Genomic DNA, 17,051 nt, shown 5'->3' with positions numbered 1-17,051 from the left:
GCCCAACCACCCGTCATTCACGCAATATACACAGGAACGTAATGACTGTAAATACTATACAACCTATACAAATAAACCAACAGACCTTTCAAGTTTTCAAGAATTCTACGAAACCGTAGCATGGCGGCCTGTACACAGCCAGCTAGAATCTTTCCGTCTCAACCATAGCCAGTTGCTGCTCCTTTCTGCTGCTTCAGATAAGTTCTTTACTGTACGACGCAACTCTTGGCCACTGAATCCGACGTCTCTGAGGAACCGGGTTGTAGAGTGTGCCACAAAACCACGACAACCCACTTCCACTGGATAAACCTGGACTCTCCATCCTCGCTGTTCTGCTTCAGTGGCCAGATGAGCATACCGCAGTTTCTTCCTCTCATATGCCTCATCTACCGCATCCTCCCATGGCACTGTTAACTCTATCAGTTGAACAATGCGTGCTGATCCAGACCACAAAACAATATCTGGCCGTAGGTTAGTGGTGGCAATCTCAGGTGGAAAAATAAGCCGTTGATCAAGATCAACCAGCATCTTCCAGTCCCTAGCAGCTTCCAGTTGTCCTGGGCGAGAATTGGTGTTAGCACCTTTTCTTGGTGGTTGCTCGCCTGGGCGGAGGAATATTGTCTTCTGCGTGTAATGTTTTGCTAGAACAGGCGGCAATTTATTGGTCATACTACGCTTGCCTTCCAATGCTAAAGCCAAACATCGCAATACTTGGTCATGGCGCCAAGTAAACCGACCCTGGCTAAGAGCCACCTTACATCCTGTCAAAATGTGCCTTAATGTGGCAGGTGATGAACACAAAGGACAAGATGGATCCTCTCCTACCCAGAGGTTTAGGTTCTGCGGTGATGGGAGAACATCATATGTTGACCTAATAAGGAAACTGATCCTACTCTCTTCCATTGACCAAAGGTCTTGCCAGCCCATTTTGCGTTGTTCCACACTCTCCCATCTCATCCACTCTCCCTGCTTGGCCTGGGAAATGGCCTTTATACATCTCATCCTCTCCTCCTGCTTTCGCACCTCGTTGACTACCAGCTTCCTCCCTTGGGCTGGGCCTGCCTTGTGCCATTTAGGAGGAGCTAAACTGAGCCCAAAACCCCCTCTTCCATGCTGTACCTGTCCCACGATATCCCCAATTTGAAGGTCAGCCTTTGCCTCTACTACAGATTTCTTTGCTGACCACTTTCTACCAGTTTTTACCACAGGGGCTGTCTCCCTTACACATTTGTCACGTGACTCTGCTAAAGTCATTTCCAGTCTGACCTTGGCACACTTAAACTCCTCGGTTAAAGCAGAGACTGGCAGCTGCAATACTCCTTTACTATAAAGTCCCACTCTGCTGAGGCAGCGTGGAACTCCCAACCATTTCCTGATGTATGAACTTATTAACGCTTCCAGCTTATCCACTGTTGTCAAAGAAACCTCATACACAGTCAGTGGCCACAGCAACCTTGGCAGTAGACCAAACTGAAAGCACCAGAGTTTCAGTTTGCCTGGTAGAGCACAGCTGTTTATGCTCTTCAACCCTTCCATTGCTTGTCGTCTAACTTCTCCCACTCGAACTGTGTCCTTTAGATCCCCATCGTACCATCTCCCTAGACCAGAGGTCGGCAACCCGCGGCTCTAGAGCCGCATGCGGCTCTTAAGCGCCGCCCTAGTGGCTCCCTGGAGCTTTTTCAAAAATATGAAAATGGAAAAATATTTTTTGTTTTAATATAATTTCTGTTGGAGAAAAAACATGACAAACATTGTTAAAGTTTTTCGAAGTGTTTTTTTTGTAAAAATGTGTATAATAAATATTTAATTTCAACATTTCTGTCAACGAAGAATTACATGCGCTTCATGAGGCACACATGCACATTTGCACACACACGTAAGGTCTCTCCCTCTCTGCCGTACGTGCGCTACAAGGTTTGGAGCTCGCCGAGCTGTAGATTCCGGGAGATTTGAACTAATTTGCGGGCATCAGGGAGCCACTATCAATATGCGGGAGACTCCTGGAACTTCCGGGAAACTTGGGATGTCTGCGGGCATTACTGGGATGCTTTTATGTTTTTAGTTTTAACGAATGTTTTATGCATGTTTCAAATACTTTTCGAGTTCGTTTCAAAAGGCTGCTGTTTTATTGCACTCTGTCTGTTGCCCAGATAAGGGGGGAAAGAGAAGAGTATCGTATTGTATTATTGAGGATTGAAGAGGACTGCATTTTATTTCCATGGGGAGGTCTGAAATTACAGGAGGCCATGCACGTTGCACATTTTGTTGTTTTTTCGAATCCTAAAGTAAAAATGACATCAAAAATCTGATTTCTTTATTGTATTTCTTTAATTTCATCAATGCAACGAAACATAATACATTAAAACTATAATGGAAGTTAAACTTAAAGCACCATCGTACAGCAGAGTAGTCACGTGGTGCGTCATTCTCTCCAGGATGCGCTGCAGGGAAGATAAACATTTAATCATGAATGCTCATTATGTATGTGTAGCCTACTTATCATTTTGACACTAGGGGGCTAATATAACACTTACAGCATGTGTTGCCTTCATTATAAGGCTTATATAAGGCTTTTCATTTTTTGCGGCTCCAGACAGATTTTTTTTTTTTTGGGGGGCCAATATGGCTCTTTCTACATTTTGTGTTGCCGACCCCTGCCCTAGACTCTTCACTGGCTTCTGAGAAACTGTTGGTATTGCCTCACCATTAATGAAGAATGTTTTATCTACTACCTTGCCTTTAATTATGGAGATGCTCCTTGATTTAGAGGGCTTAAATTGCATTCGTGCCCATTCAATATTATCTGTTAACTTCCCCAATAACCGATTAGTGCAGGCTACCGTTGTAGTCATGGTTGTCATGTCATCCATGTATGCTCTGATTGGTGGTAGTCGCATCCCAGAAGCCAAGCGCTCTCCTCCTACTACCCATTTTGATGCCCTAATGATTACTTCCATTGCCATGGTAAAAGCCAGTGGAGAAATGGTGCATCCTGCCATTATTCCAACCTCTAAGCATTGCCATGTAGTGCTGAATTCTGGAGTTGAGAAACTAAATTGCAAATCTCCAAAATAGGCTTTCACTAAATTTGTTATCGACATCGGTACCCTGAAAAAATCAAATGATGCCCAAAGAAGCTCATGTGGCACTGAACCATATGCATTAGCCAAATCCAGGAATGTCACGTGGAGCTCCTTCCTCTCCTTTTTAGCTGATTGAATTCGTTGCCAGATAACACTGATGTGTTCTAAGCATCCTGAGAATCCTGGAATGCCCGCTTTTTGAACTGAAGTGTCAATGAAGCCATTCTTTAATAGGTAGGTTGACAATCTCTGAGCAATAATGCTGAAGAAAATCTTTCCTTCGACGTTTAATAGTGAAATAGGGCGAAACTGACTGATGCTTGTAGCATCTTTTTCTTTGGGTATAAAGACTCCCCCTGCTCTGCGCCATGCTCTAGGTACAACCTGCTTTTCCCAAGCCACTTTTATCAATTTCCACAGAATTCGTAGAACTCCTGAAGCACTCTTGTACACTCTGTACGGAACTCCATTAGGCCCTGGAGATGATGAAGCCCTTGCCTTTCTCACAACCTGCTCTATCTCTTTCCACTTAGGTGCACAGACCTCCATTTGGTATTCTGGTGGATTGACAGGTGGGATGTCTGACGGAATAGACATAGGCTTATGCCTTTTTGCATCTGTATGTGTTTCCTCCAAATATCTCTCTAGCTCAACCCTAGATGCTTTTAAAGTGCCATTCTTCTCACTGGTGAATAACTTCTTTGCGAATTTGAATGGATCTTTATAGAAATTAGCCCTCGCACGCTCCTTCTTTTTGTAGCGTTTCCGTAGGCGCTCAGCTCTGCGTAATGTTGCAAGCTTATCTTTTATGGCCCTTTGTAAGAGATTGAGTCCCTCCTTCTGACTTTGTTCCGCTCTTTTCCATTGCTTCCTCAGCTGTCTCCTTTCTCTAACTAACCCTTCAATTTTCTGCTGCCATCTAGACAATCCAGGAGTAGTTTGTACTTTTTCCTTCCTTTTTTCCACACCAAACCTCTCACTTCCATATGCATAAATGATGTCCCCAAATTTATCCAGCTTCTTTTCAACTGTACCAGTTAATCTTTCTAATGCAAAGCATAGATCTGTGTTTACCGTGTCCCATGCAGTTTTCTCACAAGCTCTTGGCCATCTAACTCCAGGCTTATGCCCGTTGAGGTTCTTTTCTCTCTTATGCTGGTTAGTCTGACCGGGTTCACAAGAATCAATGTGTTCATCACTAACTGTGCAAACCCTCCTCTCCTCTATGACAGGGGTGCTGATATCCTGCGAACTGTGGTTTGCTTCCTGTCGCTGGATTTCATTCGACTGACTTGACTGACTTCGTAAGAAGTACTGATCAATGCGAGGCCCTTGTCCCTTCTCCCTCAAGCATTTCATTTTCCCTTGATGAATCTTCAAACCCCTGACCGTTGTCGCCTTGCTCCAGCCACAGACACAAGCTTGGAGTTCAATGGCTTTGCTAACTGCAGAACCTGAACTAGTCTTTTGTGAAGTACTCTCTATACTCATATCCGTTTCCATTCCAAAGTCGTTAACCATGTTGTCCACCATTGAGTCATCTTCCGCCCCTGCTCTCGCAGACTCTAGGGGTATTTTCCTCTTTAATTTTTCAGAAGCCTTGGGCGGGTGTCTCCAGCATCCTGTAAACACAGAGCTGGATACTGCCGACAAGGGTAGCTAACCCTTACCAGCCCCATTGGGGTCTCCTTCCTCCTGTCAGCTGTCTCTCCAGGCTGTCACAAGGTCTTTCCCTTGTTGCCAGCAGCACTATTCACCGCAGTCACTGGACGTATCCAAATCAAGAAATAGTCTTTAATAAACTCAACGATCACTCAGGAAATCCACATGAGATATAAACAAGTCTCACCACATTTAAACATAAACGTAAATGAACCGGATGAAGAACTGATGAAGTACACAGAAGTACACTTATGTACACAGAGAGATAATTAACTAGAACAGAAACTGGTGCGGGATTAATTAACAACCAGGAATTAACAACCAGGAAAACTAATAAGGGAACATGACTGAAGCAGAACAGGGAACAGAGTGAAAACAAAACCAAAACACAACATACACATTACAAACATATTATATTATATTTTATATCATTTTAAATGTAAGAAATATATATAAAAATCACTATTTTACCCAAAATGTGTGTGCTATTTTTATTTATGTAGTTAGTTAGTTAGTTATAGTTTATAGTATTGCATCATTCCTCTTAAGTCACCTCTATTGAAATCATTTGTGAGTGAAGTTGGTTGCTTTTGAGCACAAATCAGTCGTTTAAGAGGTTCCATCCAGTTAGGATGTTGCCATATAAGGTCTATAGAGAGAAAAAGGGTAAGAGAAGAATAAACTCAGTGGGCAGTCTGTGTACGAGTGAGTGTTGCTATGCTACATTACAAAACCCATTTCCTCAATAAATAAAGAACCTCATTTCTCCACAGCCATTGGGGTGAAGTCAGTGAACATTAATTTTAATTTCACAATGATGGCCATGAGGAATATGCTAAAGCCAGAGATTTCAACGACAGAAATAGAATGTGCAGTTATTATTATTCAACTTTTCTTTATAATCAGATATACAGTAATTTAGAACATATCTGTTAGAACATTACTGTTGTTGCATTCAGATGAGGCTGAAATGTCTCACAATTTGACTCAAAGAAAAAATAATGGAAATTTCAAAGCTTTGTATGGCTGTGGGCTCGAATATATTAACATCTGCTCATTGTGTCCAATCAAAGCATCATAAAAGTTTGGACTGTAAGAGTTTTGACTATGATATTAAAGTGAATCTTAAAGCAGCCAAATCATGAAACTTAAAACAGAAAAATTATTTTACTTTTTTGGTGTACTTTTATTTCTGAAGAATATATTATTTTCATTTGAAGAGGTTCATAATAACTAATCTATTTGTAAGACACTCATCAATAATATTGACGGTGGCTCTCTGGAATACTTGATTCTAATTGGTCAGTCGTGACATTCTGACCACTAAACCCAGGGAACTCATTTCCTTCATACTGTAGCTGTGCTGTAGTCTCATTTCTCTCATGTCACTCTTGGTTCTCTTTCTTCTAACATAATAAAAGAATTCCAACTCAGATCAATATTTCATGCCCATTTATTTGTTTATTTATTTATAAGTACTCGCGTTATAATCACCAGACGCCAACTCAGATCAACACAGGCTGTGTGACAAATGATCAAAGATTCAAATCTGAGAGAAAAATATACAGAATGTCACCCACCCAGTTTTCATTTGTAAAAAATGTTTTTCTATCTCTCTCTTTTTTAATTTTTTATATGCTCTTACAGACCAGATAGTGCACCATTCCTCTGCAGAAGTTTGGCCCCACAGCTACGTCTCCCAGGGTCTTTACTGCCTTTCTTCCTCTGATGCTTGGGAGCCAATTAGTAATGAACAGTCAGGTGTGGCCTCTCCTGCCGCTGGTTCATATGTCATGGCAGTCGGGACTGAGGGTGGATATGACCCAAGTACAGCAGCTCACTTGCTGTCCCAACAACAGCAGTATCAGAACCAGTTACATCAGTTCCAGCACCTGCAGCAGATGCAACAATACCACCAGCAGCAGCAGCTCCTGCAGTATCAACAGCAGACACAGGTGAGTGAGATAACTACAACTCCAGTAAGCCTTCGCTGGGTCATAAAACTACAAATCCCATGAGGCCTGTTTCACACTGCACACGTAAGCAGTGATGTGCATATTCATTTCATCATCCACATTAACAGGACAGATGTGTTGGTAGGTCAAAATCATGACACCCTTTGTGTCCGGAATTATTAATTTATTAAAAAATATGTTAAAACAATGCAAATTCACTGAATCAATACACTTCTGTAATTAGAATGTTTTTCATTTCTGAATAAAAATTAATTTTGATCATTTTTACGAGGCATAAAGTTAAAAATGTTAGAGTGATAAAACTTTCCTAATATCATAATAAAGAAAAAAAAGAATTGAAATTCTTGAAAAGAAAACATTAAGTTGTTTGACAATCTTTTAATATATTTTCTTAGAAAAAAATCCAGAAATATGATACATTTTTTTACACTTTACAATAAGGTCCCTTTAGTTAACATTAGTTAATGCATTAACTAACATTTGTTACAGTATTTATTCATCATTGTTAACGTTAATTGATAAAAATACAACTTGTTAGCTCATGTTAATTAAATATTAAAAGATACAACTATTGATTTTAATAATATATTAGTAAATAAAACTAAGATTAATAAATGCTTATAGAAGTCTTTTTCTTACTTAGTTCATGTTACAGAATATTTTTTTTTAATAAAATGACCCTTTTATAATTTATGCCAATGAAAATCTCAATGTGAAATTTTTTTACATTTTTTTTTACAGAACCGTAGCTTTGTAGTCGAAACACTGTCAGTGTGAAAGTAAAATATGAGCCTGAATCATTTACGCACTGCTTATGCTTGTGGCATGAAAGCAGGAATTAAATAAGTCTCTGCACCATCATCTCGTGTATTAGTAACAGAGGAGTCATGAAATGTATCCTCCATATGCCTCTGCAAAAATAGTTATTGGCACAATAACATAAGTCTCCCATAAGGCTGTGCTGCAACAGATCTTATATTAGTATCAACAGGTGAGGTACAAAATTACCATTCCAATTAGCTAATTTGCGTGTTCTGCAACAACAGCTCTTGCTCTGCTGGCTACAGCATCATGTTTGTGTTGAAATAGTACAAGTCCCGGTGGTCAGTTCAACAACGGCTTTAGTATCAGCAGTAAGAGCAGTAAAAACTTAATCATGTTCCATCATCCAGCCATTAACCAGAAGCCATTGATCGTCACAGTAATTGAGGTCTCACTGGAGCAAATGGGGAATCTAATACTACACTTCCCATCAGCCATTGCAAAGGGAGGGTGGGGGGAATCATGTTGTTTTTTCAACCACAAAAGAGCACAAGTCGGGTTCTGAAAGTAAAAACTCTCATTCCTTTTTCTCAGACAGACTAAGAAGACAGACTGCTAACTTTTCAAGACCGACTTAGCAAAAGCTCTTTGATTATTTGATTAAATATTGATAAATGCTGTTGTAGAAGCCATTGGTCACTGTGGTTTCAGCTTAATGTTTAAATGTTACAATGGAAACATAAATCATGGCTAAAGTTCTCAATAGTGAATGCCCATTGCCATTAAATATTACGAATGAATTGGAAAAAATATTTGAAAATAGGATAAAAAAACTAAACGTATTGACAAATATAGTATTTTAATTTAACCACAAACCTCACTAATTTTGTTTACTTGTATCTAAAAGTTTTATCTAATTTTATTTAAATTAGATAAATATAAATATATTTATATTGTTTGTATAAATATATATACAAACCTATTGTTTTTACTAAAAATTGTCTTAAGTCAATAGTTTTATTAATAATTGCTGATTCAATTATGTCATTGCTGTTTTTTTATGAGATGCATAAATCAATCCTTATCATATTTGTTTGTCATTTTGGTTTGTCTTTGCTTTGGTTCTTGGCTTATAAACGGCTTATAGTGATTTTTTTTTTTAAATTGAGAAAATTATTGGGAAAACAAAGAAAGCTGAAGAGTGGGCTTTCACTGTTGTGCTGTGTTACTGCAATGGAAACTTGAGCTGTTGTCCTCTCTATTTGCAGATGTTGGATCAAAGACTACACAGTGCCACTCATTCTTTACAAGCTACTCCCAACAGCACCGTCCACAGCCTGCCCTCCCGTACTCACCCCCCGTTAGTGGATCTGTGGGGGACAGTGGGGACAGAGACCTATCAGGCAGACATGATGGGCTACATGAGCATGCCTGCAACAGTAGATGGAAATCTAACAGTCCCCACAGAGGAGGTGACGACAGATCACTCACCTTTACTGGAAGCCCAGGAGGAAGAGATCAAAGTGAGTGGGAAAGAAGTGAAGTGGCCCTTAAATGACATTTATGCCACACTTAAACATCTAAATGTCACTACACTAAAAGTAAAATAGCAAGTGATACCTGCAAACAATTGATGTTTGATCTTTTCTCAAAACTATCTTTTCAAAACATTTTTCTAGTTATTTGGAATGACTTTTAACCAAATGGTCCCAAATTGTTTTAGTGAATGTATGAAGTCAGTTTCCTCATGTTCACACAGGCGCCATAGCAGAGTGTATAGGACATAGCACAGGTGTAGTTCATCACATTAACTATGAACATGATCATGCACATGATACCAACAGACAATTATACAGTGTCTGAGGGTATGTTTACACAACAAAGAAGATGGAAAAGTTTTTCCTTTGCGTTTTTCTGCATACAGGCAACAACGTTGTCAAAATAATCCCCGTTCACACGAATGGCGTAATGACTAAAAATATTGTATTATTCATGCCAGGTCAGTAGTTGGCGATGTCAATTTGTAAAGAAATACTACGCATATATAGACATAACACTTCGCATATCATCACCTTTTTTACAAATTTGTGTTTTTGTAGTTTACACAGAGACGATAACATTATCCTTTTTTTATAGGTATCCTAAGTGCACTTTGAACCCCATTTTTAAAATGTGCATTTTCAGGCCCCCAAAACGGCCGTTAAATCTTAAATCCGTGATGTTATTGTTAGCTAAAGCTAAAATGATACAAAATTGTTTCTGTTAATTGAAATATAACTGAAATGAATAAAACAGAAATCTTAGATGAAAAACGTCTAGGTTACTTATGTAACCCCCGTTCCCTGAAGGAGGGAATGGAGACGTTATGTCAGAACTGAACTGACAAATTGGGATCTCGTCTGAGACCCCAATCACCTTCGAGTGTAAACTAAATGAGCGAATGGACATTGGCATGCGAGATTTGCATCGCAAACCCTGCCCCGGGAGTGAGTATATAAGGAAGCGTACTTGTTCTCGCACATTCAAGTTTTACACTGAGGAGCCAAGATGGTGCATCCTGGCCGTTCAGCAGTGGCACAGCAATTGTGGCGATGGAATGTAACATCTCTGTTCCCTCCTTCCCTATCAGTCAGTCACGTTCGACGTTACATCAGAATTGAACAGACGAATTGGAATCCTACCAAAGCGCCACTATTGCTGCCCCTTCCAGTGCCCTGCGACAGCGACAGCCATCTACCAGGGCGGAAGACGGGACAGGGCTTGACTAGGAGGAGGTTGATCACTGTTATTACTTCTGACCCATACAGTGAGACTATTGGATAACACTGGGAAAGCATATCTATGGAAAAGAACGCTATGGAGACCACATCCTGCCCATAGGGATGTTACACGTATGGACTGGCCAACAGGCCAGTGCTACTGTACATATGAAAGGTCTCCGTGGTAGATCCAGCCTAGGGAAAGACACATGCTCGCCGACAGGGAAGCCGCACCGTGGAAGAAAACACATGTGGGATAACCCGTAGAGGAATCACAACAAATTGGCACCTAGTCTAGCACATGGGCTGACCTTCTGGGCATACACACAAGTGCTAGACCTAGCGTTGGACACCTCTGCCCCTTCTAACTGCCGAGAGTGCTGGAGGAACTCCATGCAGGGTTCACCGGGTGGGGAACTCACCTGTGGAGCAGATAAACACATGTATCCCGTCGGTACCGAGCGGGCCCTCCATATACTTGTCTGCTTGTGGCGAGTACTTGAGAAGACACGGGCTAAATACGGAGATTGTAAAACCTTGCAAACGTGTTAGGTGACACCCAGCCTGCAGCTCAACAAATGTCTGCTAGCGACCAAAAAGGGGGCACGGCTAATCTTAGGCCTGATATGCTAAGACTATGGCATCCACTATCCAGTGGGCCAACCTCTGCTTGGAGACAGCCTTTTCCTTCTGCTGGCCTCCATAACAGACAAAGAACTTTTCTGAAGTCCTGAAGCTCTGCATTCGGTCCACGTATAGGCCAATAGCGGCAACAAACTCTTTCAGGGTGGAGGGAGGGAGACCGCCATCACGAGGAGCATCAGTTCTTGGAACCAGGTCCGGTTGGGCCAGTACGACATAACTAACAAGACCTGCTCCTCGTCCTCCATGACCTTGCATAGTGTCTGTGTGAGCAGGCTCAGTGGGTGAAACGCATACTTGCATTTGCCCCCGAGGCCAGCTGTGTTCCAGGGCATCCGTGCTGAGGGTCCCCTCGGCCAGGGAGTAAAACAACTGGTAGTGGGACGTGTCCGGAGAGCCAACCAGGTCTACCTGTGCGACCCCGAAGTGTCTCCAAATCAGCTATACCATCTGGGGGTGGAGTCGCCATTCTCTCGGGAGCGTGGGCTGTCGTGAGAGCTTGTCGGCTACACGATTGAGCTCGCCCAGAATGTGAACTGCGCGAAGCGACCGCAGATGCTTCTGACTCCAGAGGAGGTTTTGGCAAGCGAGTTGCGACATGCGACAGGAGAGTAGACCACCCTGATCGATGGTTGATGTGCGCAACGGCCACAGTATTTTCCGTCCAGACCAGCACATGCTTGCCCTGTTGCAGCCATATGAAGCAGCACAGAGCAAGCCATTCTGCTTGCAACTCGAGGCAGTTGATGTGCCAGTGCAGTCAAGGTCCTGTCCAGGAGCCCGAGGCTGCATGCTCGTTGCACATGGCACCCCAGCCGTTGGTGGAGACATCTGTTGAGCGACAACAACTTGTTCAAGGGGAACCCCTGCCTGTAAAAATGCAAGGTCTGACCATGGGCTGAAAGTTTGGCGACAAGCTGGGGTGACTGTCACTGGGTGCGTGCCGCGTTGCCATGCCCATCTCGGGACTCGGCCGTAAAGCCAGTGCTGAAACGGTCTCATATGAAATTAAATGAATGAATGAAATACACTTTATGGTCAATTTGTGTTGGACTCAAGGTGTTTACATTGACAAAATCATTGCTAACATAAACGGAAAATTCTACAATTACAATTCTTAAAATTACAAAAAATTCCTATGCACATCCTTCAAAAATACTCATTCATCATTTAACATTTTAATTGAAAAAGGAATAATCTGTACCGTCTTCCAGAAGGTAACAATTCATACTCTGTATACAGAACATGCTATTTTAACCAAGCGTGCAAGCTTCGTCTTTTCCTAAATTGTAAGGTTACCAAACCAAACCTTAATGCCAGATCTGATTATGCTCTCTATAACTGCCTGATAGAACAACCACATAATTTTCTGGTCCACTCAATAAAGTCTAAGTCTACGTAGAAAGTACAGTCTTTGCTGCACACGAGAACAAATTGTATCCACATGAATCCCCCAACTAAGTGTATTATCCATATGGATACCAAGGTACTCGTAGGAACATACTTGCTTAATTGATGTTTCATGTAAAAGCACTGGTGTGTGATCACCTATTGATCTAAGGTCAAAAATCATCTCCTCAGTCTTTTTCGTATTTAGAATAAGATTCTATTAGAATTAGATAATTATATCACAACACCCTACAAACCTTGATACCACTGAGAAATAACCTGACAAATCAGTATTCTCATACAAAAGCCTAAGTATCGCTGTGTCATCAGAGAATTTCACAATAAAAATTATTATAATCACAAATTGAACACTTGTTTTTTTGTTAAAGGAACAATTTTAGATTTTTTTCACAGATATACACTCACCTAAAGGATTATTAGGAACACCATACTAATACTGTGTTTGACCCCCTTTCGCCTTCAGAACTGCCTTAAGCCTGGCATTGATTCAACAAGGTGCTGAAAGCATTCTTTAGAAATGTTGCCCCATATTGATAGGATAGCATCTTGCAGTTGATGGAGATTTGTGGAATGCACATCCGGGGCACAAAGCTCCCGTTCCACCACATCCCAAAGATGCTCTATTGGGTTGAGATCTGCCATCCGCCTCAAGGTTGTGCGTGTTGTCAGTCGGCCCATTCTCGTCGGCCCATCAGTCGGCCCATTCTCGTCTGACCTCTAGCATCAACAAGGCATTTTCGCCCACAGGACTGCCGCATACAGGTTGTTTTTCCCTTTTCACACCATTCTTTGTAAACCCTAGAAATGGTTGTGCGTGAAAATCCCAGTAACTGAGCAGATTATGAAATACTCAGACTGGCCCGTCTGGCACCAACAACCATGCCACGCTCAAAATTGCTTAAATCACCTTTCTTTCCCATTCTGACATTCAGTTTGGAGTTCAGGAGATTGTCTTGACCAGGACCACACCCCTAAATGCATTGAAGCAACTGCCATGTGATTGGTTGATTAGATAATTGCATTAGTGAGAAATTGAACAGGTGTTCCTAATAATCCTTTAGGTGAGTGTATATCCATAGGTATAATATGAGAATCCACAGATTGCTGAAAAATTGGACACCATGCCGCAGTAAGTTCTTCTGCACAAGATTTTAACAATAATGTAGAGAAACCATCAGGACCTGTCGACTTTTTGGTACACAGGTTACTGAAGATTAAACAAACTTTCTGTGGGTCTACAATGATCCTATCAGATGTGTTCTCGATTACAAGTGACTCCAAAGCTTCTTTACATTACAGAGCACAGTCCTGTGAGTCAAAACTGAGGTAAAAGTCATTTCATTCATTTGCTTTCCTCAGGTCATCATTAGTAATAAGACGGTTACCCTTTGTATTAATATTAGTCATCATTTTAATGGTGTCCCATAATTTCTTAGAATTCGTAGACATAAAACTCTGTTCTAAAATCTGTTTCTGTCTTTTCCAAGCATTTCTTAGCAGACAATTCAATTCCTTCTGGATCAATATCATACCCACTCGATCATAATCTCGAAAGGCTTGTTTTTCCGACTGATATTTTTTAATCTGATAATCTCCTTTGTGATATACAGCTTATTATTTGGATAAACAGTCACTCACTTTTTTTCCAGCACATTGTCCACACAGAAGTTGATATAGTCAGTGAAAGTATCTGTAGCCTCATTAATGTCGAAGCTGTGAAACATATCCCAATGAGTGCACAGAAAGCATCTCTTAAGCTTTTCTATGCTGTCCTTGGACCAGACAGAAACGGTCTTTACCTCTGGTTTTCTAGATTTAAAAACAGTCCTATATATCGGGGATAAATGAATACACATATGAAGAAACCCGAGTGGTGTAATTGAGGCTGCAGATGCCATATGCCCCGGGAGCCTCTGAAATCGTTTCAGTGGAACCTCTCTCCTACCCTTGAACGAATTCAGGCAGTTCACCACCAACTGTGGATGTTCGATCGTGAGATGTGCTGTCAGGTTGACCAAGTCCAACTCCATTCTGAGAAAAGAGATCCTCTGCACGGGGGAGAGTTTGCTCTTTTCCAAACTGACCCGAAGCCCCAGATGGCTGAAGTACTGGAGCACCAGGTCCCTGTGTTCACACAACTGCTCTCGCGAGTGGGCCAGTATGAGCCAATTGCCGAGATAGCTGAGAATGTGAACGGCATGTTCCCTCATAGGAACAAGGGCCGCTTGCCTCCATGACTTTCGTAAAGACACGAGGCGACAGGGACAGCCCAAAGTGGAGGACTCTGTACTGATATGGTCGTCCCTCGAATGCAAAGTGTAGGAACGATCTGAAATTCACATTACTCTCAGGCAGGATCCCAATTCGTCAGTTGAGTTCTGACATAATGTCTAACATGACTGACTGATAAGGAACTTAAACTGTTGCCTTGGTAACTAACTTTAATACAATAACTAATTTTAAATTGAAAACTGAAAAAAACCCTGAAAAAAATAAAGCTAAAAAGAAATGTTAAAACACTAAAACTAATTAATTTTATTAACTAAAACTAATAAAAATGGAACATGCATATAACAAAACTAAAACTAAGAATGGAAAAACTGGAAAAATAAAAGTTAATTCAAAATATTAATAAATACTATAAAATAACGCTGACCCAAATATTGTCTTATTTTTTTAACAGTATACTGAATATATTGATTTATCATTTAAAACCTAACAAACATCTATTCTGTCAGCAGCTAGAAAAGTATGAATCCTGACTACATTTTCTGTAACTCCTCTCACTGTTGCAGTCAGGTATGAGCTGCTGTGTACAACTTTTCCAGCATTAAAGCTGAAGTGTGTAATTTCTGTGCTAATAGGAAACTGCTAAATTAATGACTTTTCAAACAGGTTTTTCAAACACTCCACCCATCTCCTTTTGGTCAGGCAAAAGCATAGTCCTTGGCTGAATTAATATTTCTGCAGGTTTGTCAGTCAAATATTTTCGATCATCACCAATATGTTCTCGGCCTGTACATTTTATATATCTTTCATTCCATTTAAATATATAGAAATTTCAATCTATATATTTGAACATATCAAACACCCATTTATGCACACTCTTCAAAAATTGCACTAACGTAACCCTGAAGTGTGAGGTAGGAAGGAACCCGCGATATATCAAACATGAACTAAAGCAAAATGACAGAGACGAAAAATAGTGAAATAATCTTCATCACATTCATAAGGGAGTAAAGTCTACGCCAAATACATATTACTTGCTAACATGATAAAAAAATGAATGTGTAAATTAACTAGAATAATATGACATTAATTGTGACCTCAAATCGATTAATTAACAGAAGTTATTCTTCCACCACCTTCGCATGATGTCATTAACAACAGTCCTATACTGGCACCGCAGATGATCCGCAGATGATCTTTTAGTTATTCTCCTACAATCGGTTTCAACGGACAAACTGCTGAACATTCGGCAGTACAAACCACCAAATCTATCACCGGTTTTTGATTATTCAGACGTTTTGCTAGAAAATATAGTTGGATGGGCAGCGGCGCAGCTTAAGCGCTCTTAACCTGTTTACTTTCGTTTACTTAAGAAATTCATTTAGACAAGCGCAAACCGGGTGCTGGTAAGATGCTGGTATAGACGTACCTGCTTGGCCATAATCGCCTCGAAGTCGTGCATCTTCGGAAGCGGAGCCAAAGTTACTGTGCACACAACCACGCGAAATGGGTTTGCAAGCATGGGAAGCGAAACGGCACGCTAGTCAAGCTTCAACAGTGTAGCTTTAGAATCGCGTTGCTTAGCTTCCATCTGGCAAACCTCTACTCCCTCCCCAACAAAACAGACAAACAACTTCTCCAGTCCTGAACAAATAAAGACTTTTCAAACTCTGCTGCTCTGTGATTCATCAAGCCATTCCGGACAGTGTGTTACATCTGCCAAGCTTCCAGCTGTTCAGAGCGGATTTTGATGCAGAATGAGCAGGGAAAAAGCAAGGCGGTGAGACTTGCTTCTACATCAACAAAAGGTGATGTAAAGATGTAACAGTGTTGAAGAAGATGTGCTGTCCTAATCTATAAGTTCTCTTCATCAACTGTAAGCCTTACTACTCGCTGCTTGAGTTTTCCTTGTTCATTCTCAGAAGTGTTTACATTTCTCCACAAGCGTGTGTGAACACAGAGCTGCAACAGCTCACCCGGACTCTCTTATAATCATTTTTGGGGACTGTAATAAAGCAAATTTATCCCGTGAACTGCCAAAATCTATATCTATAACAAATCTATGCAACAGCTAGTGAGACTGGGAAAATTCCCATCCTACACCTTTACATCATCACTGGTGGCTCCCCAGGATGTGTGCTCTCCCCACTGCTCTTCTTCCTCTACACCAATGACTGCACTGCAAAAGACCCGTCTGTCAAGCTCCTGAAATTTGCGGACGACCTTACACTCATTTGCCTCATCCAGGACGGTCCTGAGTCTGCTTGCATACAGGAGGTTAAAGAGCTGGAGAACAACCTGGAGCTGAAAACAGTGGAGATGATTGATGACTTTAGGAGAAAGCCCCAAACACTCCCCCCACTCACAACCGTGAACAGCACTGTGACAACAGTGGAGTCATTCAGGTTCCTGGCCACTACCATCTCTAAGGACCTGAAGTGGAACAATTGTGAACAACGCCCAGCAGAAGTTGGACTTCCTTTGCCAGCTGAGGAAGTTCAACCTGCCTGCCACAGGAGCTGCTTCAG

General features: G+C 41.2%; 1 protein-coding gene across 12 annotated transcripts in view; it reads left to right on the top strand.

Moving 5' to 3' along the window:
• fam131bb (family with sequence similarity 131 member Bb) overlaps nt 1-17,051 on the top strand; it is a 77,085-nt gene that overhangs the window by 53,737 nt on the left and 6,297 nt on the right. For 11 of the 12 annotated variants that reach the window (XM_077208620.1, XM_077208575.1, XM_077208611.1 and 8 more), the window contains 2 exons: nt 6,393-6,700; nt 8,752-9,006. In XM_077208620.1, coding sequence (XP_077064735.1) covers nt 6,393-6,700; nt 8,752-9,006 — 563 coding nt within the window. Of the gene's footprint in view, nt 1-6,392; nt 6,701-8,751; nt 9,007-15,032; nt 15,091-17,051 lie in introns of those variants that run through there. The other variant, XM_077208601.1, reaches the window with a different exon arrangement.

The sequence above is a fragment of the Siphateles boraxobius genome, unplaced genomic scaffold (genome assembly GCF_051911475.1).
Source record: "Siphateles boraxobius isolate OS27281-9 unplaced genomic scaffold, OSU_SipBor_1 12, whole genome shotgun sequence".
NCBI lineage: Eukaryota > Metazoa > Chordata > Actinopteri > Cypriniformes > Leuciscidae > Siphateles > Siphateles boraxobius.
The sequence above is the reverse complement of the archived record's forward strand: the minus strand, read 5'-3'. Positions and strand labels throughout refer to the sequence as shown.